Source organism: Sapajus apella, unplaced genomic scaffold (genome assembly GCF_009761245.1).
Source record: "Sapajus apella isolate SASKATOON/1434 unplaced genomic scaffold, GSC_monkey_1.0 scaffold23, whole genome shotgun sequence".
Taxonomy (NCBI): Eukaryota; Metazoa; Chordata; class Mammalia; order Primates; family Cebidae; genus Sapajus; species Sapajus apella.
This window is the reverse complement of record NW_022436963.1, coordinates 408,848-432,817: the sequence shown is the minus strand read 5'-3', so window position 1 is coordinate 432,817 and position 23,970 is coordinate 408,848. Positions and strand designations below refer to the sequence as shown.

Below are 23,970 nucleotides of genomic sequence, written 5' to 3'. Positions count from 1 at the left end.
TTTTTTTTTTTTTTTTTTGTATTTTTAGTAGAGACAGGGTTTCACCCATGTTTGCCAGGCTGGTGTTGAACTCCTGACCTCAAGTGATTCACCTGCCTTGGCCTCCCAGATGCTGGGATTATGGGATTACAGGCATGAGCCACAGCACTCAGTTTAAACTGTATAGATTTTTATCTCACCTCTGGAATCTATTTGTTTTCCTTCTTTTCATAAGCCACACATCTAACCTAAGCCATTACCTTTGTTTGTTAACTGTAGCCAAAGTGATCTTTATACATACTATTCTGCAATGACTCCTTTTGCCCCAGGTACTTCATATTGTAACAGGAGTTCGGTGTCCACTGCTGATCTACTCACGGGGAACATTTCAAAATGTTTCTGCTTGGCTGGGCGTGATGGCTTACAGCTGTACTCCTAGCACTTTGGGAGGCCAAGGTGGGTGGATCACTTGAGGCCAGGAGTCCATGACCAGCCTGGCCAATGAGGCGAAACCCTGTCTCTATGAAAAAAAATACAAAAATTAACAGGCCGAGCACGGTGGCCCATGCCTGTAATCCCAGCACTTTGGGTGGCCGAGGCAGGCAGATCACCTGAGGTCAGGAGTTCAAGAGTAGCCTGGCCAACATGCTGAAACCCCATCTCTACTAAAAAAATACAAAAAAATTAGCTGGGTGTGGTGGCAGTTGCCTGTACTCCCATCTACTTGGAAGGCTGAGGCAGGAGAATCACTTGAACCCAGGAGGCGGAGGTCGCAGTGAGCCGAGACTGAGCCATTGCACTCCAGCCTGGGCAACAAGAGCAAAACTTACCTAAAAAAAAAAAAAAAAAAAAAATTAGCTGAGCATATTGGTGTGCACCTGTAGTCCTAGTTACTCAGGTGGCTGAGGCACAAGAATTGCTTGAACTCAGGAGGTGGAGGTTGCAGTGAGCCAAGATTGTGCTACTATCCTCCAGCCTAGACAATAGAGCAAGACTGTAGCTCAAAAATAAAATAACCACATACAAAAACAAAACCAAAATGATTCTCCTCAATTCCACTTTGTTTGGGGTGCCCAAGTCTCACCCTCTTTCCAGCATTTCTTTTTTTTTTTTTTTTTTGAGACGGAGTTTTTGCTCTTGTTGCCCAGGCTGGAGTGCAATGACTTGAACTCGGCTTACTGCAACCTCCACCTCCCGAATTCAAGCGATTCTCCTGCCTCAGCCTCCTGAGTAGCTGGGATTACAGGCCTGTACCACCATACCTAGCTAATTTTGTATTTTTAGTAGTGATGGGGTTTGGTCTCGTAGTTCTCGACCTGAGGTGGTCTGCCCGCCTCGGCCTCCCAAAGTGCTAGGATTACAGGTGTTAGCCACTGCACTGGCCTCCAGCGTTCTTATAGCTGTTCAGGACTGGAGTTGTTGTGGGGGGCGGTGGTGGAAGCAGGGAGCCTGCAGGTGCGGAATCAATGGATTAAGAGGACAGGTGTTCCATACTGGAGGACTTCCTTGTCATTGCCTGGTTCTGGATAGAAGGATCTTTCTTTCCCCTTTCCTCAATTATGACTTCCTCTCCTGTTAAGTTTTGCTAGTCTCCAGACTACTACTACTGGCTTTTCGGTTACCTCCAAGATAATCTTTATCAAGTACTTTGTATGTTTGTTCCTGCCCCCCTCTGTCAGGTGAAGGAGACAAGGGGATACCGTTGAACAACCAGTTTAACTCTTCTGAATATTGCTGTGCCAGGAGGATGGCTTCCAGATTGTTTCACCTTGATATCTGTACTCTTTTTCCCACATTGCTCATACTCATGCCATAACACACTTCTTTCATTTCTTGAAATCACAAGCTCGCTTACTTTCTAGCCCAACCATATTTAGATCTTATGCTATCTAGACCCAGGACCTACCTCCTCTCTCTCTCTCAGAGCACTCTGTTATAGTATATATCATACTGTTATGATTTTGTTGTTGTTGATTTTTCTACTAGATCCTAAAAGGTCTTTGTAGACAAGAGACAGTATAAAATCACCTCTATTTCCTTGCTGGATATCACAGTGCTTGTTATAGGAAGGCTCAGTAACTATCTGTTGAATGAATGAATATGTATTAGGCACCAAACAATATTGAGCTCTTTTTTATTTTAAATTTAGAGTTGAAGGAATTAATATAGAAGAACACTATGAGGTCGGACGCAGTGGCTCATGCCTGTAATCCTAGCACTTTGGGATGCCTAGGTGGGTGGATCACTTGACGGTCAGTAGTTGGAGACCAGCCTGGTCAACATGATAAAACCCCATCTCTACTAAAAATACAAAAATCAGCTCAGGCATGGTGGCTCACACTTGTAGTCTTAGCACTTTGGGAGGCAGAGGTGGGTGGATCACCCAAGGCCAGGAGTTCGAGACCAGACTGGCCAAATTGGAGAAACTCCATCTCTACTAAAAGTACAAAAAAAATTAGCCAGGCATAGTGGCGGGCGCCTGCATTCCCAGCTGCTCAGGAGGCTAAGGCAGGAGAATTGCTTGCACCCAGGAGGTGGAGGCTGCAGTGAGCCGAGATTGTGCCATTGCACTCCAGCCTGGGAAACAAGTGAAATTCTGTCTCAAAAAAAATAAATAATAATAATAACAGTTGCAGGCCGGGCACGGTGGCTCACGTTGTAATCCCAGCACTTTGGGAGTCCGGGGTTGGTGGATCACTTGAGGTCAGGAGTTCAGGACCAGCCTGGCCAACTTGGTGAAATCCGATCTCTACCAAAAAATATAAAAATTAGCTGAGCATGGTGGCATATGCCTGTAATCCCAGCTACTCAGGAAGCTGAGGCAGGAGAATCACTTGAACCTAGGAGGCAGAGGTTGCAGTAAGCCAAGATCACACCACTGTACTCCAGACTGGGCAACAGAGCAAGACTCAGTCTCAAAAAAGACATACTGCTTTTTTTTAATTGTAGGAATTTATAACCATAAATTTTACTCTTAGCACAGCTTTCGGTGCATCCCTAAATTTTGTTACATTGTTTTTGTTTTGTTTCCTAATTCCCCTCCCCCCCTTTTTTTTTTTTTTTTTGAGACAGAGTCTCTCTCCGTCACTAGGCACCAGGCTGGAGTGCAGTGGCGCAATCTCGGCTCACTGCAACCTCCGCCTCCTGGGTTTAAGCAATTCTTCTGGCTCAGCCTCCTGACTGGCTGGGACTACCAGTGCATGCCACCATGCCCAGCTAATTTTTGTATTTTTAGTAGAGACAGGGTTTCACCATGTTGGCCAGGATGGTCTCAATCTCTTGACCTTGTGATCTGCCCGCCTTGGCCTCCCAAAGTGCTGGGATTACAGGCATGAGTCACCGTGGCCTGCCTTCTAATTTCCCTTTTAATTTACATCTATATATAAATTAATATTGTTGTGATAGGTTGTTGGTCATTATGTTTTAAAATTATTTTTCCAGCATTTTAAGATATTATGTTCTGAGAGAAAGTGCCTGGCATTACAGTTTTTAATTTCAGTGAATACCTTTTTCCTTAGAAGTTCAATTTTTTTTTATTTCCCTTTTTTTTAAATTTTATTTTAATTTTTTGTTTTTTGAGACAAAGTCTCAAGTGTCACCCAGGTTGGAGTGGAGTGCAGTGGCATGATGACAACTCATTGCAGCCTTGACCTCTCTGGGCTCATGTGATTCTCCCTCCCAAGTAGCTGGGACAGTAGGCACGTGCTACCACGTCTGGCTGATTTTTCTAGAGACGGGGTTTCTCCATGATGCCCAGGCCTGTCTTGAACTTCTGGCCTCAAGCAATCCTCTCATCCCTGGTCATTTTTAATCATATCTTAATTTTTCTTTATGCTTTTACTTTTTAAATTTTTTAAATTTTTTTGCTTCCTTTTTTATGGCTTTGTTTTAAATACACTGTTCTTATTATTATTTTTTTTTTTTGAGACGGAGTTTCACTCATGTTACCCAGGCTGGAGTGCAATGGCGCGATCTCGGCTCACCGCAACCTCCGCCTCCTGGGTTCAGGCAATTCTCCTGCCTCAGCCTCCTGAGCAGCTGGGATTACAGGCACGCGCCACCATGCCCAGTTAATTTTTTGTATTTTTAGTAGAGACAGGGTTTCACCATGTTGACCAGGATGGCCTCGATCTCTTGACCTCATGATCCACCCGCCTCGGCCTCCCAAAGTGCTGGGATTACAGGCTTGAGCCACTGCGCCCGGCCCCTACTGTTCCTATTTTATAATACTTCTGTAATCTTTTTATCTAACCCTTTGAGATATTCCCTGTGGTACCCATGCTAAATTGTTTCATTGTATGTTTTATAATTTTAGGTAGTATAGTCATGTTCACTGGGGCTTTAATTATAGAAATCCTCAGAGATCTTGATTGAGGACCTAAACTGGTATATCATCTGTCTACCAGTGACAGGCTGGAGTGCCTGTCTCAGGTGAGATCACGGCTCACTGCAGCCTCTATCTCCCTGGGCTCAGGTGAACCTCTCACCTTAGCCCCCTGAGGAACTGGAACTACAGGCCCACACCACAATTCCTGGATAATTTTTTTTTTTTTTTTTGGTAAAGATGGGATTTCACTGTGTTGCCCGGGCTGGTCTCAAACTCCTGGGCTCAAGCGATCCTCCTGTCTCAGCTTCCCAAAGGGCTGGAATTACACACATGAGCCACCGGGTCCATCCAGGCACATGTGTTTCAAATGATCAAAGGAAATTATTGGCTCTTGGTTCTAGATAATTCTAGTTGTATGATAAATTAGCATTTGCCTCCTTCCTGGGCCGATTTTTGTTGCAGAGGTCTTAAATTAATTTTGTCTCCCTGAGCCATCTTCAGTTTGTTTTTACCTAATGTGCATATTTTTCTTTTTTCTTTTTTAGAGGGTGGGTGGGTGTGTGTGTGTGTGTGTGTGTGTGTGTGTGTGTGTGTGTGTGTGTGTTTATGGAGTCTCGCTCTGTTGCCAGGCTGGAGTACAGTGCTGTGATCTTGGCTCACTGCAATCTCCAACTCCCAGTTCAAGGGATTCTGATGCCTCAGCCTCCCAAGCCGCTGGGATTACAAGCATGCACCACTATGCCCAGCAAATTTTTGTATTTTTAGTAGAGACAGGGTTTCACCGTGTTGGCCAGGATGGTCTCAATCTCCTGACCTAGTGATTCGCCCGCCTCAGCCTCCCAAAGTGCTGGAATTACAGGTGTGAGCCACCGAGTCTGGGCATTTTATGTGTTTTTTAAAAAATAAAAATAATCTTGGCTGGGTGTGGTGGCTCATGCCTGTGATCCCAGCACTTTGGGAGCCTGAGGCGAGTGAATCACTTGAGGTTAGGAGTTTGAGACCAGACTGGCCAACATAGTGAAACCCTGTCTCTACTAAAAATATAAAAATTAGCCAGCGTGGTAGTGGGCACCTGTTATTGCAGCTACTCAGGAGGCTGAAACAGGAGAATGGCTTGAACCCGGAGGCAGAAGTTGCAGTGAGCCAAGATTGCTCCATTACACTTCATTCAGCCTGGGTGACAGAGTGAGACTGTATCAAAAAAAAAAAAAGAAAGAAAGAAAGAAAGAAAAAATAAAAATAATCAGATTAAGCTTCGAAAGTTAGGAAAAAACCTTATGCAGATAATATGGTTTAGTAGTAAGAATTTAGGGAACAATGAGAAATAAAATGATAGGTGAAAAGTTAAAAAAAAAAAAAAAAACCAAACAGAAAAGTCTGTGGGTTTTTTTTTTTTTTGACATAAAGATGTACATTTTTCTGACAAACGTACTGTCCATGGGCAGGTGAAAACTTACCCATATTGCTGGGGGGGAAGAGGGAGTATAACTTAATAGTTAATTGACTTTTAATTTCAGTTTAATACTCTTTAAGTTTTATTTATTTATTTTGAGATGGAGTCTCGCTCTGTCACCCAGACTGGAGTGCAGTGGCTCAATCTTGGCTCACTGCAACCTCCACCTCCTTGGGTTCAACGGATTCTCCTGAATCAGCCTCCCAAGTAGATGGGATTACAGGCATGCACTATCATACCTGGCTACTTTTTTTACTTTTAGTAGAGACTGGGTTTCACCATGTTGGCCAGGCTAGTCTCAAACTCCGGACCTCAGGTGATCTGCCTGCCTCGGCCTCCCAAAGTGCTGGGATTACAGGCATGAACCACTGCGCCTTACCTAAGTTATTTTTAAATGCAGTATATATACTATTATCTAGCAAATCTGGGGATTGTCTCCCTTCCCCCTCCCCCAGGATTATCTTTAAAGAAATTTATGTATTTGTTGAGACAGAGTCTCCCTCTGTCATCCAGGCTCAAGTGCAGTGTGGCACAATCTCAGCTCACTGTAATCTCTGCCTCCTGGGGTTCAAGTGATTCTTGTGCCTCAGTCTCCTGAGTAGGGAGGGATTACAGGCATGTGCCACCATGCCTGGCCGGTTTTTTTGTATATTTAATAGAAAATGGGGTTTCACCATGTTGGCCAGGCTGGTCTTGAACTCCTGACCTCAAGTGATCTGCCCTCGTTGCCTTCCCAAAGTGCTGGGATTACAGGCGTGAGCCACCTCACCTGACTGAAAGAATATTAAGGAAGAAAATTTCACTACTTTATATCATATCAATAAATTTGGTAGACTTCTTATTCAGTTGGAATGATACAAATTAGATGGAATATAGATGTGAGCAGAAATAAAATTGCCAGGTTGAGTACATTGAAGTTATAAAGTGTTTGTTTTCAAATAAATATTGTATTTTCTGTATTGTCTTAATATCACATTGAACAACTATTTGTGATTGAGTATGGAAGACTATGAACTGACCCACCGCTTGGTTTTGAGGGGCTTAGGTCTATTGTAAAAGACTTTTGCAAAACGGGAGGATAAAAATGGGGCCTGGTGACATAATGACTAAATGTTGCTTCTTTATTTTGCAGTTCCAGTTCCTAGCAGATTTAATAGACGAGTATCAGGTATGTGTTCTATTTCATAATATACTACTAAAATGCTATTTTAAGTTAGGAATATATTTAAAAACAGATATTTTGAATAAAAAGATAAGCTCCCATTACAAAACATTATACTAACAGTAAAATTACCTATGGTTTCTTTATTCTGTTTTCGTTTTAAGTTCTGAGTATGTATGTACATATTTTATATTGCTATAACTGGTATAGTTTGTCTCTTTACATTTATGTTATTACTGTTTTTTCATGTTTATCATTACAGCTTTAAAAAACGATTTTTATATATTTATTTATTTATTTTTTTGAGATGGGGAGTCTCACTCTGTAGCCCAGGCTGGAGTGCAGTGGCGCGATCTTGGTTCAATGCAAGTTCTGCCTCCCGGGTCCTGTTTCAAGTAATTCTCCTGCCTCAGCCTCCCAAGTAGCTGGAATTATAGGCACATACCACCATGCCCAGCTAATTTTTGTATTTTTAGTAGAGACAGGGTTTCACCATGTTGGCCAGTCTGGTCTCAAACTCCTGACCTCATGATCCACCTGCCTCAGTCTCCCAAAGTGCTGGGATTACACGCGTGAGTCACCAGACCCAAGAAAAAATGATTTTTCTTATTACTGTTTCTGGTATTCTAGCTTATGCTGCCATTAACTCTTACATATACATTTTTTAGCCACTTGAATTATTTCCTTAGTTTTGGTGCTAGAAGTGGCTTTCTCTGGTCAGAGACTAAGCATTGCCTTGGCTTTTTCTGTCATGTTTTCTAGAGAAAGTCCACAGATTAGGCTGCTTGGAGAAAGGCACCCTGTACATGCCTCTTTTCCACCACTATCTCAATAATACGGAATTTAGATGTAAAATAGTACTTCACATCATTTTATATACCATTTCCTTTGGTTGTTAAAAAAATGAATGCTGGCTGGGTGCAGTGGCTCATACCTGTAATCCCAGTGATTTGGGAGGCCAAGGCAGGTGTATCACGATGTCAGGAGTTCGAGACCAATATGGCCAACAGGGTGAAACCCTGTCTCTACTAAAAACATAAAAATTAGCTGCATGCAGTTGCGCGCACCTGTAATCCCAGCTACTCAGGAGGCTGAGGCAGGAGAATCCCTTGAACCCAGGAGGCAGAGGTTGCAGTGAGCCAAAATTATGCCATTGCACTCCAGCCTGGGCAACAGAGTGAGACTCCATCTCAAAAAGAAAAAAATAGAACGCTTTCCAAATTTGTATTTTTTTATATGGGACTAGTTTGGTAATGTGTTTGCCCTTTTATCTGGTATAGTCCATATTATTTTAAAAGTGGCCAAGTGCAGTGGCTCATACCTGTAATCCCAGGACTTTGGGAGGCCGAGGCAAGCGGATTACGAGGTCAAGAGATCGAGACCATCCTGGCCAACATGGTAAAACCCCATCTCTACTAAGAATACAAAAATTAGCCGGGTGTGGTGGCACGCACCTGTAGTCCCAGCTACTCAGGAGGCTGAGGCGGAAGAATTGCTTGAACCTGGGAGGCAGAAGTTGCAGTGAGCCGAGAGCACACCACTGCACTCCAGCCTGGCGACAGAGCAAGAATCCGTCTCAAACAAAACAAAACAAAACAATAATAAGTTTGGGTAAATGTTTTATCTGGGTTTATTTATTTTTTTTTTTGACGTTTTGAAATTTTTAATGCAAAATTTCTCTAGGTGGTTATGCGAGTTAGAGATGTTAATATATGACTGATACCTCAAACACTGCTGGGTACATAGCAGCCACTCAGTAAATATTTATTGAATGTGCTTATCTTTTTTTTTTTAATGTTTGCATTGATAATGAAGCAAATAAAAAGATTGTTTCTGAGAAGGCTCCCCTTTTTTTCATAGAGCTGGTAAATATATTTTATGAAAGTTTTTCTTAAAGTATTTGACTTTTTGATAAATCTGGAATTTGGTAGCAGAGTGGAATATTAATGTGTTTCAGAATTGCTAGGCAAGTGGTATGTATCACATTGTTCTTTTATATTCCTTTGTTTTAGGAAGGATTCTTGATTTGAAATTGTCATCTGACCTATTCCTCATAGGGCTAGGAATCATTTTTCTATCCCTCAATCCTTGTCTTTGAGAAAATAGGCTCATTTATGTTTTCAGAAAGCCTTTGTTGTCATTCTACACCACAATCTGTTGAAAGGAGTTGAAGAGTATATTATGTTCAGAGAGTCAATGTCCTGAGAGTAGGGATTAAGGTTAGTTTGATATTCATGAGATATTTTCTTCCATTTCTGTTCATCTCTGCCCTGCACCTTTTTTTCCTCTGAAAGATTAGTTAAATCCCTTGACATCTGTAAGGTAGGTCTGGGAGATGCAGAATATAGTGACACCTCCTCCTGAGGTCACAGTTGGTATTGGTTTGTGAATTGCTACTTGACCCTCTGCCAGTGTTGTTCAGATCGTGAACCTTGTGGAACACTCAGACAAGTACATGATATTCCCCCCCTTCTTAGATTTTATAATCTTAGGATTTAAAACCTTTTCATATCATTGAAATGTTAAATGAAAATAAAAGATTTTCAAAGAATTTGATAGGATGATACAGGAGAGAAAGTATTCTGTAATCATATGAAAAGTATCTTGTAATTATACATAACATTTTTTTACGTGCAGACTATGTGCTAGATGCACAGTTTTAAGGACTTTCTAAATACTTTCCTTGTATTGTTGAATATAATCTTCAAAATAACACTTTGAGTGAAGTCCACACCATGATTATGCCCAAAGGTAGCATGGATCCTAAGTACCACCCTGGCTATCTCTAATGATCTTTCTCGTACCCTTTGGAACTCTTGGTTAGTTTTCAGCTACATCCCCCAAATACTCACTCTGTTTTCTCAGGGCATCTTTCACTTTCCAGCTGTTGCTGAAGCTTTGCTTTCCTTGTAGGTTTCTCAAACAATGGCTCTTTCCTCTTCCTTGTAACACTGACAGGAAATGAGTGAATGTCTCTGTTGATTCTCATAGCTGCTTCTGGACCATTCTCTCTCCCTTTTCCCTGAAACCTTCAGTTTATTTATTTATTTATTTTTGCTTTCACATTGGAGTTTGTTTCCATGAAACCTTCAGTTTAAAACTTCACATTATGGCTGGACATGGTGGCTCACACCTGTAATCCCAGCACTTTGGGAGGCTGAGACAGGAGGATTGCGTGAGCCTAGGAGTTTGATACCAGCTGGGGTACTACAGTGAGACCCTATCTCTCAAAAAATTTAAAAAATTAGCTGGACGTGATGGTGCACACATGTAGCCCTAGCTGCTTGGGAGGCTGAATTAGGAAGATTGCTTGAGCCTGGGAGGTCAAGGCTGCAGTGAGCTGTGATCGTTCCACTGTACTCCAGCCTGGGTAACAGAGTGAGATTTTGTCTTTAAAAAATAAAACTTAGGTTTTACCAGCCACTGCTCCTCCTTGTTTTAGTCATCCAACAATTGCCAGGTTGTTCCTTGTTATTTCCACATATAGATGATTCTTCCAATATCTGCCCTTCCATTCTTTGACTTCCTCTCCTCCAGGGATCTTGCTCTCCAGTTGTCTACCGTACTTCAGCCACTAACTCCGAATGGTCATACTCTGGTATGACAAGCATTGCAACTCTTCATAATTTCAGTGAGTGGTCCCATTCTGCAACCACTGCCTGCTGTCTTCTCAGCTCCTTTGCTGTCCTACTCAAACCTGGATAACTTGTTGACTCTGCCATCTTTTCACTATTCCTCACTTCTTCCTTACTAACCTTAAATTCCTGAGTCAATGATTATAATCGCTTCCCGGCACATACCCTAAATTTGCTTTTCCCTTTTAAAAAATTATTATTTTTAATTTTTGAAACAAGGTCTCACTGTTTATCTAGGCTGGAGTGCAGTGGCATGATCACAGCTCATTGCAGCCTCAATTTCCCAGGCTCCAGTGCTCCTCCCACCTCAGCCTCCTGAGTTGCTGAGACCACAGGTGCATGCTACAGTGCCTTGCTAATTTTTATATTTTTGGTAGAGACAGGGTTTCACCATGTTGCCCAGGCTGGTCCTGAATTCCTCAGTGCAGTCAATCCACTTGCCGTGGCCTCCCAAAGTGCTAGTTTTACAGGTGTGAGCCACCATGTCTGGCCTTACTTTTCCTTTTTCACTTGCTTTGCTAAACCTACTTTGATTAGGTTCAATTCTCCACTTTGTACCTGCACCAATAATAGCTGAGTCTGATTGGAGGAAAATAGATAACCTTATTGACTGATCTTACTTTCAGTTCATGATTATTAACTTGTAGTAGGCTCTTGATACTAGCAGTCATGCTGTTTTCCCATGCTTTTTTTTTATTTTATTTATTTATTTATTTATTTTAACAAATTGTTTTGAGACAATCTCTCCCTGTTGTCTAGGCTAGGGTGTGGTGAGTGGCACAATCGTGGCTCACTGCAATCTTTACCTCCTGGGTTGAAATGATTCTCACATGTCAGCCTAATTTTTATATTATTTTCTTTAGTAGAAATGAGGTTTCACCATGTTGGCCATACTGGTCTTGAACTCCTGGCCTCAGGTAATCCACCTGCCTCAGCTTCCCAGCATGAGCCACCGCATCCAGCCTTTTAAAATAAATTTTAGGCCAGGCGCAGTGGTCCCAGCACTTTGGAAGGCCGAGGCGGGTGGATCACCTGAGGTCAGGAGTTCAAGACCTGCCTGACCGATAGGGTGAAACTGTCTCTACTAAAAATACGAAAATTAACTGCGTGTGGTGGTTGGCGTCTGTAGTCCCAGCTACTTGGGAGGGTGAGATGGGAGAATTTCATGAACCTGGAAGGCAGAGGTTGCAGTGAGCCAAGATCATGCCACTGCACTCCAGCCTGAGCAACAGAGGGAGACTCGATCTCAAATAAACAAACAAATAAATAATAAGCCGGGTGCGGTGGCTCATGCCTGTAATCTCAGCAATTTGGGAGGCTGAGGTGGGTGGATCACCAGAGGTCAGGAGTTCGAGACCAGTTTGACCAATATGGTAGATTTTAGTAGAGACCAATATGTCTCTACTAAAAACACAAAAATTAGCCAGGTGTGGTGGTGGGCGCCTGTAGTCCCAGCTACTCAGGAGGCTGAGACAGGAGAATTGCTTGAACCCAGGAGGCAGAGGTTGCAGTGAGCCAAGATTGCGCTGTTGCACTCTAAGCTTGGGGAACAGAGTGAGACTCCATTTCTAAATAAACAAGCAAGCTGGGCATGGTGGCTAATGCCTGTAATCCCAGCACTTTGGGAGGCTGAGGCGGTTGGATCACCTGAGGTCAGGAGACCAACCTGGCCAACATGGTGAAACCCTGTCTCTACTAAAAATTCAAAAAATTGATGGGCATAGTGGCGGGTGCCTGTAATTCAGCTACTCAGGAGGCTGAGGCAGGAGAATTGCTTGAACTCGGGAAGTGGAGATTGCAGTGAGCTGAGATTGCACCATTGCACTCCATCCTGGGTGACAAGAGCAAGACTTTGTCACATAAATAAATAACCGAGATAAATATATAATATCCAAATATATATATATATATGATATATAATATATATATCTATATATCTGTATAATATATATATCTATATATGTATTAGAGATGAGTTCTCCTTCTGTTGTCCAGCTTACTGCAGCCTTGAAGTCTTGGGCTTAGGGGATCCTCCTGCCTCAACCTCCCAAGTAGCTGGGATGACAAGCGTGCACCACCATGCCCAGCTAATTTATTTTTTGTAGAGACAAGGTCTGCCTTTGTTGCCCAGGCTGGTCTCAAACTCCTGGTTTCAAACTATGCTCCTGCCTTGGCCTCCCAGTGTTGAGATTACAGGTGTAAGACACTTTTTCCATGCTCTTTTTACTCTTCTGTTCTCCTAGATAAGTCTTTCATACCTTCCCCTTCTCAAACCCCCTGTACCTCCTCCCTCACCCTTAGCAGATGGCTTGTTCTCTGTTTAACCAAGAAAATAGGAAAACAGGAGAGAATTTCCAGAGTTCCATCACCATTTCTGTTCCTTGCCTACCTATGAGTTTACAGTGTGCATCTGTGTTAGATCGCATCCCTTCATCTTTTAGGTGTTAGCTTGTTTCTTGCATAATTTTTTATCTTTTTACTGAATTATTCTTTTAGCAAAGAAATATATCGCTGGCTCTGTCTTCTTAAAAAATAAACTTTTTTTGACTGTTGTTTTCTCTCCAACCTTTTTCTCTCCATACCTTTAAAGCAAAACCACTTGAAGGAGCTATTTGTATTTGCTGTTTCTAGTTGCTTTTCTTCTATTTTTTTTTTTTTTTTTTTTTTGAGACAGGGTCTCACTGTGTCACTCATGCTGGAATGTAGTGGTGTGGTCTCGTCTCACTGCACCACAGGTTCAAGTGATTCCTGTGCCTCAGTCTCCTGAGCAGTTGGGATTACAAGTGTGTGCCACCATGCCTGGCTAATTTTTGTATTTTTAGTAGAGACGGGATTTTACCATTTTGGTCAGGCTTGCCTTGAACTCCTGGCCTTTTAAGCCCATTTTAATCAGACTTTTTTTTCCTTTTTTTTTTTTTTTTTTAGACGGAGTTTCCCTCATGTTACCCAGGCTGGAGTGCAATGGCGCGATCTCGGCTCACCGCAACCTCCGCCTCCTGGGTTCAGGCAATTCTCCTGCCTCAGCCTCCTGAGTAGTTGGGATTACAGGCACGCACCACCATGCCCAGCTAATTTTTTGTATTTTTAGTAGAGACGGGGTTTCACCATGTTGACCAGGATGGTCTCGATCTCTTGACCTCGTGATCCACCCGCCTCTGCCTCCCAAAGTGCTGGGATTACAGGCTTGAGCCACCGCGCCCGGCTTTTTTCCTTTTAAACTCAGTGGTAAGAATCTAATCAGACTTTTGCTTCTGGATCCCACCAAAATTACCTTTGTTGTTTGCTCACTCACATTCTTCAGACCTCCATTTAAAGGACACCTTTTTCACACTGGGCGTGATGGCTCATGCTTGTAATCTCACTACTTTGGGATGCCAAGGTGGGTGGATCACTTGAGGTCGGGAGTTTGACACCAGCCTGGTCGACATGGTGAAATATCTCTGCTACAAATACAAAAATTTGGCTGGGCTTGGTGGCTAACGCCTGTAATCCCAACACTTTGGGAGACTGAGGCAGGTGGATCAGCTGAGGTCAAGAGTTTGAGACCAGCCTGACCAACATGGTGAAACCCCAACTCTAGTAAAAAATACAAAATTAGGCCAGGCATGATGGCTCATGCCTATAATACCTGCATTTTGGGTGGCTGAGGTGGGCACATCACCTGAGGTCAGGAGTTTGAGACCAGCCAGAACAACATGGTGAAACCCTGTCTCAACTAAATATACAAAATTAGGCCAGGTGGGGTGGCTTACGCCTGTAATCCCAGCACTTTGGGAGGCTGAGGTGGGTGAATCACCTGAGGTCAGGAGTTTGAGACTAGCCTGGCCAACATGGTGAAACCCCATCTCTACTAAAAATAACAAAAATTAGACAAGCATGATGGTGGGCACCTGTAATCCCAGCTATTTGGGAGACTGAGGCAGGAGAATCGCTTGAACCTGGTAGGCGGAGATTGTGGTAAACTGAGATCATGCCATTGCACTTCAGCCTGGGTGACAAGAGTGAAATTCCAACTCAAAAAAATTAATTAGGCCAGGTGCAATGGCTCACGCCTGTAATCCCAGCACTTTGGGAGACCAAGGTGGGTGGATCATGAGGTCCGGATGTAGAGACCATCCTGGCCAACATGGTGAAACCCTGTCTCTACTAAAAATACAAAAATTAGCTGGCCATGGTGGTGTGCGCCTGTAGTCCCAGCTACTCAGGAGGCTGAGGCAGGAGAATCACTTGACCCTTGGCAGAGGTTGCAGTGAACTGAGATCTCACTACTGCACTCCAGCCTGAGCGACTGAACGAGACTCCATCTCAAAAAAAGGAAAAACAAAACAAAAAAATGAATAAAATAAAAACAAATACAAAAATTAGCCCAGGGTGGTAGCCCACACCTGTAATCCTAGTTACTTAGGAGGCTGAGACACGAGAATCACTTGAACCCAGGAAGCAGAGTTTGCAGTGAGTCAAGATCATGCCACTGCACTCCAGTCTGGGTGACAGAGTGAGACTCTGTTCCCCCACCCAAAAAATAGAAAAGCTGTGCCTTCCAAGTTCTACATTCTAGCAGAACAGTCCCTCTACATCAAGTGATAGAGTGAATGTAGTTTATGAATTCCTTAAATGTGGCTTTCTTATGTAGTCCCAAATTAGTTGTTTTTTTTTGTTTGTTTTTTTGTTTGTTTTTTTTGAGGCAGAGTCTCACTCTGTCACCTATGCTGGAGTCAGTGGCACTATCTTGGCTCACTACAGCCTCCAGCTTCTGTGTTCAAGTGATTCTCCTGCCTCAGCCTCCTGAGTAGCTGGGACTACAGGCTAGCACCACCACGCCTGGCCAATTTTTATATTTTTAATAGAGACGGGGTTTCACCATGTTGTCCAGGATGACCTCGAACTCCTGACCTTGTGATTTGCCCACCTTGGCCTCCCCAAAGTGCTGGGATTACAGGCATGAGCCACCGAGCCTGGCCCTCCCATATAAGTATTAACTGTCTTTTGAGTTGGAGATGTTAGTATGATTTTATTTAATTAAAAAACCTCCTTTGTCAGCTGGGTATGGTGGCTCATGGCTGTAATCCCAACACTTTGGGAGGCCAAGGCCAACAGATCACAAGGTCAAGAGTTCAAGACAAGCTTGGCCAACATAGTGATACCCCATCTCTACTAAAAATACAAGAATTAGCCTGGCATGGTGGCACTTGCCTATAATCTCACCTACTCAGGAGACTGAAGCAGGAGAATTGCTTGAACATGGCAAGCAGAGGTTGCAGTGAGTCAAGACCATGCCATTGCACTCCAGCCTGGGCAACAGAGTAAGACTCCATCTCAAAAAAAGAAAAAAGGAAAGAAAAGAAAAGATCTCCTTTGTAAAAAAAAAAAAAAAAAAAAAAAAAAAAAAACCGCAACTTTTATTTATTAAATGTGTTGAAACCTCAAAGCACACTTATCAGAAATGTGTGTATTGGCATCATGCCACATTTAGGAATGGAATATTTTGACTCTGTTGATGACTGTGACAGTCAACAGAGCAGTCCACTGAGAATCTGGTGCCGTGTCAGTCACCCATTTCTGCATTGCAGGTGCTCTTCAGCAGACACCCCTGCCGTTTAAGGCTTATGTGCTTACTATATAGTAAAATACTGAGTTTTGTCTTACGTTCTTTCATAGTATGCAATATTTTTCCATTCATAGCTACCTTCAGGTGAAATATTACTAAGTATTGCTCAAAATAATTTAGAAACCCAGTGTTTTGGACTAATTGGGTTCCCCCAAGTTCATATATCAAAGTCCTAACCCTGATGTGATTATATTTCTGAGATAGGGCATTTAAAGAGATAATGAAGGTGAAATGAGGTCATAAGGTTGGAACCCTAATCTAATAGGACTGATCTCCTTGTAAGAAGAGGAGTGCACCAGGAGTGCACATATACAGAGAAAAGGCTATGGAGAGGACACAGCAAGAAGGCAAGCCAGCAGAGAGGCCTCCGAAGAAACCAAACCTGCCATTTCCTTGATCCTGGTCTTTCAGCCTTCAGAACCTCGAGACAACAAATTTCTGTTGTTTAAGCCACCTACTCTGTGGGATTTTGTTATGGCAGCCCTAGCTGACTAACTTAACCAGGCTGTGTCAACTCCTAATAGGGGTTGGGGTTGGCAGGGCTGCACAAGGCCTGAGGCCTGTAAGTAGGATCTTTCATTTCTTTATAGAAATGAAAAGATTGTCTCTCACAAGTACAATTTCATGAATAAGTCACATTCCTGGATAAAGGAGGCACCAGTTAAAATTTTGAAGAAGAAATTGTGCTGGATAATCTTGTCAGTTTGTACAGTATCACATTACTGACTAGTGACATCTGCTGGATAACTGTGGTAAAAGCTGCTGGTTTTGGTTTTTAGGTTTGGGGGTTTTTTTTACGCAGTCTTGCTCTGTCACCCGGACTGGAGTACAGTGGCACAATCTTGGCTCACTGCAGCCCCGACCTTCCTAGCTCAAATGATCCTTCCACCTACACCTCCCAAAGTATTTGGATTACAGGCGTGAACCACTACACCTGGCCACTGTGTTGCTATTTTAGTCTTCATTTCCTGTAGGTCTTGAGCATCTCATGACACACAGAATGTTTGAGGTTGCACAGGGATCACACAGATTCTGGACCTTTTCCTGGTAACTTGTATACTGAGGCAAGCAACCAGATGTGCAGAACCCTTGGGCAGCAACAATCAAGTGGGCACTGTGAAATGGATTCTTTCATAGAAAATAAGGGAAGTAATTTAGGACCAGGACCAAGAAGAAGTAAAGAGATTGAGTGGAACTGGAAGAAGGCAAAGAGTCCAGGGTTCAAAAGAAGAGGGAGGCCAGGTTCGGGGAGCTCATGCCTGTAATCATTTTGGGAGACCAAGGCAGGTGAATCACCTGAGGTCAGAGACCAGCCTGACCAATATAGTAAAACCCCATCTCTACTGAAAATGCAAAAATTAGCTAGTCGTGGTGGTGTGTACCTATAATCCCCGCTACTGGGGAGGTTGAGACGAGAATTGCTTGAACCCAGGAGGGGGAGGTTGCAGCGAGCCAAGATTCGAGATTGCGCCATTGCACCATTGCAGTCCAGCCTGGGTGACACAGTGAGGCTGTCTCAAAAAAAAAAAAAAGGAAAAAAAGAACATTATGCTAAGTGAAATAGGCCAGTTATAGAAGGACAAATACTGCATTATTCTACTTATATGTGGTATCATGATATCTAAAATAGACTCAGACCAGGTGTAGTGGCTCATGCCTGTAATCCCAACGCTTTGGAAGGCTGAGGCAGGAAAATTGCTTGAGGCCTGGAGTTTGAGACCAGTTTGGGCAACATAACAGGATGTTGTCTCTACAAAATAAATAAGATAGTCAAATTTAGGCCAGGTGCAGTGGCTCATGCCTGTAATCCCAGCACTTTGGGAGGTATTTGGGAAGTACGCAGAGCTTCCATGCACTCCCTGGGTACACCACCCTCCAGGAACCTTCATTCAACTATCCGGAAGTTCTACTGTTGTGAACTTAAAAACTTGTAATCAGTATAGCTCTCATGTTAAGTTTTCTTACCATAATAAATAATAGGAAAGGGAAGAAAACTTAAAACCAGGTTTGGAAAATTGAAGAATAATGTTTTTCCACAAATAGAAACATATTAACAATTTTAATGAAAATAATTACTTTTCTTTAAATAATAGTGTTGCATCTGAAAACATGAAGATTATAATTAACATTTGCTAAAATTATAAAAATGAACTAAGTTGCCAAAGTACTTTCCTCCAAAATTGGAGGAAAAGCAAGCCTAGAAATATCCCAAGATTGTGTCATTATCAGTAAAATTCTGTCAGTCTCATCACTGAAGGCTTATTTTTTAAAACTTTTTAATGGAAGATGTGTATGAAATCTTTCATACACAAAAGGGTTGGGCGTGGTGGCTCATGCCTGTGATCTCAGCACTTTGGGAGGCTGAGGTGGGTGGATCACTTGAGGCCAGGAGTTCCAGACTAGTCTGGCCAACATGATGAAACCCATCTCTACTAAAAATACAAAAATTAGCTGGGCATGGTGGTATGTGCCTGTAATTCCCAGCTACTCAAGAGGCTGAGGCACAAGAATCACTTGAACCCAGGAGGCTGAGGTTGCGGTGAGCCGAGATTGTGCCACTGCACACCAGCCTCGGTGACTGAAGGGGAAAATTTTTCCCCAAAAAAAAAAAAAAAAATTAAAAAAGGAAGATTTCATGCACAAAAGTAGAGGAAGTTAGTATAATACCAATGTACCCATTTATTTCCTGAAATGAATTTTTAAAATATATTATTCTAAGTAGCTGTTTTGAAGTCTTAGGCCAAGGAATGGCAATTGGAATACACTGAATAAAGATCAAATATGAGAATATTTCTGAAGCAGAATTTGATGTATTTCATCGGACAATAGGTGAGAGAAGAAAGTATGATTAATTCCAAATTTCTAGTTTAGAAAATTAGGCTGATAATGGCATTAATCAAGAGCACAGAGAACCAAGAAACTTGCAGTTTAACATAGTGTCTGCTTAGATGTCCTTGATGCAGCTTCCCAAGTTTCCTACCAAAATACCCATGAAGATGCAAAAAGTAACAACAGAAATGGCTAGGAGGCTGAGCTTGGTGGCTCACACCTGGAATCCCAGCACTTTGGGAGGCTAAGGTGGGTCGATCACCTGAGGTCAGGAGTTCAAGACCAGCCTGGCCAACATGGTGAAACCCTGTCCCTGCTAAAAATATAAAAAATTAGCTGGGCGTAGTGGCGGGCACCTGTGATCCCAGCTACTTAGGAGGCTGAGGCAGGAGAATTGCTTGAACCTGGGAGGTGGAGGTTGCAGTGAGCCAAGATTGCGCCATTGCACTCCAGCCTGGGCAACAAGAGCAAAACTACGTCTCAAAGAAAAAAAAAAGAAATGCCTAGGAACTAAGATAGGTGACTGCCTTAATCATTAGGGAAGAACTGAGATAAAAGGCACCCTGGCCTCATCTTCTGGAAACAAAAATGTTTTGTAAAGGTAGTGAATCAACCTACATCCCCATTGTCACTTCCCTGGCTCAGTGACCCAAGGCCCACAGTAGCCAGAAACTGGGCAGCCCTCTGCAGAGCATCACCTAATGCTATTTCAGGGACTAGAATGGTGTATCTTTTCTTATTCTATTTCCCCTAATTTTTCTCTTATCTGTTTTAGGATACAAGGTCCCTATTGGGCACTTGGTATTTATGGCATTACTGCACAAGTGGCATGGGTCACACAAGTAGAGTATTATATGCTAAGGCAGGGATGAGAGAGTCCTGGGTATAGGACACAATGGAAGTCATCATTTCTCAGATCTTTTATTGGTTTAGAGAATCAGTGAGGAAAGGGAAGCTGGGGTGTAGCTAGACCAGGACTATAGTAAGTGTCTCTAAGAAACTGGGAATTAAAGTAGGAGTGGGGCTGGGTGTGGTGGCTCACACCTTGGGCTCCCAGCACTTTGGGAGCCTGAGGTGGGTGGATCACTTGAGGTCAGGAGTTCGAGACCAGCCTGGCCAACATGGTGAAACCCCGTCTATACTAAAAATACAAAAATTAGCTGTGTGTGGTGGTGTGCACCTGTATCCCCAGCTACTTGGGAGGCTGAGGCAGCAGAATCACTTGAACCTGGGAGGCGGAGGTTGCAGTGAGCTGAAATCATGTCACTGCACTCCAGCCTGGGCAAGAGAGCGAGACTCTGTCTCAAAAAATAATAATAATAAATAAAAATAAATAAATTGGGAGTTGTATGTATCAGCCTGTCCTGTAGTTAGAGATACATGGAGTCTTTTAGCCATCACACAGATTGAGAGTAGGGTCAAGAACTGTTTGTTGCCTGTTAACAGATGATAAATAAATCCTAATAAGCAATACAGGGCCTGTGAGTGAACTCAGCTGGTTAAGGATGTAAGAGGAGTGAAGACTAGAAAGGTCCACTACAAAATGCGCAGTAGAGTATAAGAAATCATTGCCCTCATGAATTCTGAGAAAAAGTCAAGGATGAAATTGACTGAGATGAAACAGAAAATGAGTGTGATAAGATTATAAGAAAACTAAAAACAATGAGCAAGAATTAAATACATAAAAATAATTGGCCAGGCGTGGTGGCTCATGCCTGTAATCTTAGCACTTTGGGAGGCCGAGATGGGCAGATCACTTGAGGTCAGGAGTTTGAAACCAGCCTGGCCAACATGGCAAAAAAAAAAACAAACCATCTCTCCTAAAAATATAAAAATTAGCCAGGCTTTCAGACCTGTAATCTCAGTTACCCAGGAGGCTGAAACAGGAGACTCGCTTGACTCTGAGAGATGGAGGTTGCTGTGAGCCAAGACCAGATTGCTATGCTCCAGCCTGGGTGATAGTGTGAAACTGTATCTTGGAGAGCAGATGGTGGGTAAAAAAAAAAAAAACTAGGCCGGGCGCGGTGGCTCACGCCTGTAATCCCAGCACTTTGGGAGGCCGAGGCGGGTGGATCACGAGGTCAAGAGATTGAGACCATCCTGGTCAACATGGTGAAACCCCGTCTCTACTAAAAATACAAAAAATCAACTGGGCATGGTGGCGCATGCCTGTAATCCCAGCTACTCAGGAGGCTGAGGCAGGAGAATTGCCTGAACCCAGGAGGCGGAGGTTGCGGTGAGCCGAGATCGCACCATTGCACTCCAGCCTGGGCAACAAGAGCGAAACTCCGTCTCAAAAAAAAAAAACTAGAGACAGCAAAAAGAGCAAAGTTGTTAAGGGTAGCAATATGTGATGGAGTTTAGCCTGGAACCGGACAGTTGTTAAAAGAGGTGAGATAGAAAACCAACATATCAATAATTAATTCTCCTGAAACCCAGAATAAATATAATGGTAATAGTTCAAGTTGCCTCCTTACTGTGTGCCTGACACCTATCTACTTGAATCCTTACAACAGTCTTTGGAGAGAAATCACTACTGTTTGTGCCATTATGCTGAGGAAGGGTGGAGATATGCAATAAATTACCTCTGGTCACACAGCTATTACAGATCACTGAGGATTTATTATAAGAACACTTTTCCCAGCTATAATGGCCTGTATTGTTAAGAGGGTATAGGTTTGCTGCTTTCTGAGAAACATCAGTGATCACAACTAGTTCATTCTTGGTAGAAACAGTTTTCTTAGTACAAAACTCTTTATTCACTAAATAATTTATTGTCTCTTTGCAAATAACACGTAGGGGTGAGATTTTAAAATAATGATTTGTATTGATAGCTCTAATTCTTCCTCCAGTCCATATTTGTATCCCCCTTCTCACCAGTAACAATTTTTTAAAATCTGTGTTTTTTTAATTTACTCACTACAGTAATACACATAGAAAAGTTTTGGAATTACAGGCTGGATGTGGTGGCTCATGCCTGTAATCCCAGCACTTTGAGAGGCCAAGGCGGGCGGATTGCCTAAGCTCAGGAGTTTGAGACCAGCCTGGGCAAGATGGCAAAACCCTGTCTCTACTGAAAATACAAAAAATTAGCCAAGTGTGGTGGCACACACCTGTAGTCCCAGCTACTCAGGAGGCTGAGGTGAGAGAATTGCTTGAACAAGGATGGCAGAGGTTGCAGTGAGCTGAGATCATGCCACTGCACTCCAGCCTGGACAACAGAGTGAAACTCTGTCTCGAAAAGAAAAAAAAAGAAGAGTTTTGGAATATTGCTATACCATCACCAACATCAGTTGTTTTTTTTTGTTGGAATCCAGTATATCCCACTGAGGGTGGATGGTCAGGGTACTATGTTCAGAAGCTACTTAGAATCTAATTCTTTCCTTCTCTGATTATGTTATCACCCTGATACATGGGTAGGTTTTTTTGTTTTTCTTTGTACTTAGTTTTAGGGTCTTTGTTATTGATTTAATTTTTAAAATTGTGAAAAATTAACATGGCTTAAATGTCAAAACTTTTTATATAAAAATGTTTCCTCAGAGAAGTTTCATTCCCTTCCCTATCCCTTCTTTTCTGTTTCTATCTATACACTAGAAAAATAATTTCATTACTTTCCGGTTTATTTTTCTCAAATTGTTTCCTTTTGGAAAAATTAACCAGTAAAAGTATATCATATTTATATTTATTTTCCCTCCATTCTTAGTTCTCCTTTGTCATGGAAGTCTTTCTTCTGCAAAGGATAGCATGCTACGTACACTCTTCTTCACCTTGCTTTTTCCTTCGTGTTTCCTACAACTCTCTCTCTCTCTTTTTTTTTTTTTTTTTTTTTTGAGACGGAGTCTCACTCTGTCAACCAGACAGAAGTGTAGTGGCATGATCTCGGCTCACTGCAACCTCCGTTTGCCAAGTTTCTGCCTCAGCCTCCCAAGTAGCTGAGGCTACAGGTGCACACCATTATGCCGAGCTATTTTGTGTTTTTAGTAGAGATGGGGTTTCACCATGTTGGCCAGGATGGTCTCGATCTCTTGACCTTGTGATCTGCCTGCCTTAGCTTTTCAAAGTGCTGGGATTACAGACATGAGCATTTATATTATATATCAGGTAGATCACCTGATACCAGGAGTTCAAGACCAGCCTGACCAACATGGTGAAACCCTATCTCTACTAAAAATGGAAAATTAGCCGGGTATGATTGTGCATGCCTGTAATCCCAGCTACTTGGGAGGCTGAGGCAGGAGAATTGCTTGAATCTGGGAGATGGAGGTTGCAGCGAGCCGAGATTGTGCCCCTGCACTCCAGCCTGGGCAACAAAAGTGAAACTCTGTCCCAAAATAATTAAAAAACAGTGAATAAAAGGAAATTGAGTTCCATTCCTGTTTTTTTTTAAAGCCATACATCTATTAAATTCATTCTTCTCTTTGTTTTTTTCTCTCTAATTTTAGTCTGTGCTGAGACCTATAACCCTGATGAGGAAGAGGAAGATACAGATCCAAGGGTAAGACCCAAAGCAAAGATGTTAGGTAGAATTGTATTTCTCACTAACTCGCCTTCTCTACATAACAAAAATTCATCATACTAGTAATTAAATACAAATTAAAATATCAACAAAGTGACATTTTCAGTCTAACAGATTGAAAGCTGCATTGGTTGAAGGTATGGTGAGAAGTGCCTAGCTGTAGCTGTCAGAAGCCTTAAACAGCCTGGGCATGGTGGTTCACCCCTGTAATCTCAACACTTTGAGATGCTGAGGCAGGAGGATCGCTTGAGGCCAGGAGTTCAAGACTAGCTTGGACAATATAGCAAGACCCCATATTTGTGGGGAAAAAAAAATTAGCCAGGGTTGGTGGGACATGCCTGTATTTGCAGCTATTTAGGAGCCTGAGGCAGGAGGATTGCTGCTATAGTCTAGGAGGTCAAGGCTGCAAACAAAACACACACACACACACACACACACACACACACACACACACACACACA

General features: G+C 42.6%; 1 protein-coding gene across 2 annotated transcripts in view; it reads left to right on the top strand.

Moving 5' to 3' along the window:
* The window catches only part of PRKAR2A (protein kinase cAMP-dependent type II regulatory subunit alpha), a 95,096-nt gene that overhangs the window by 32,919 nt on the left and 38,207 nt on the right, over positions 1-23,970 (top strand). For both annotated transcript variants that reach the window (XM_032289760.1, XM_032289759.1), the window contains exons 2-3: positions 6,892-6,927; positions 23,436-23,488. In XM_032289760.1, coding sequence (XP_032145651.1) covers positions 6,892-6,927; positions 23,436-23,488 — 89 coding nt within the window. The remainder of the gene's footprint in view (positions 1-6,891; positions 6,928-23,435; positions 23,489-23,970) is intronic.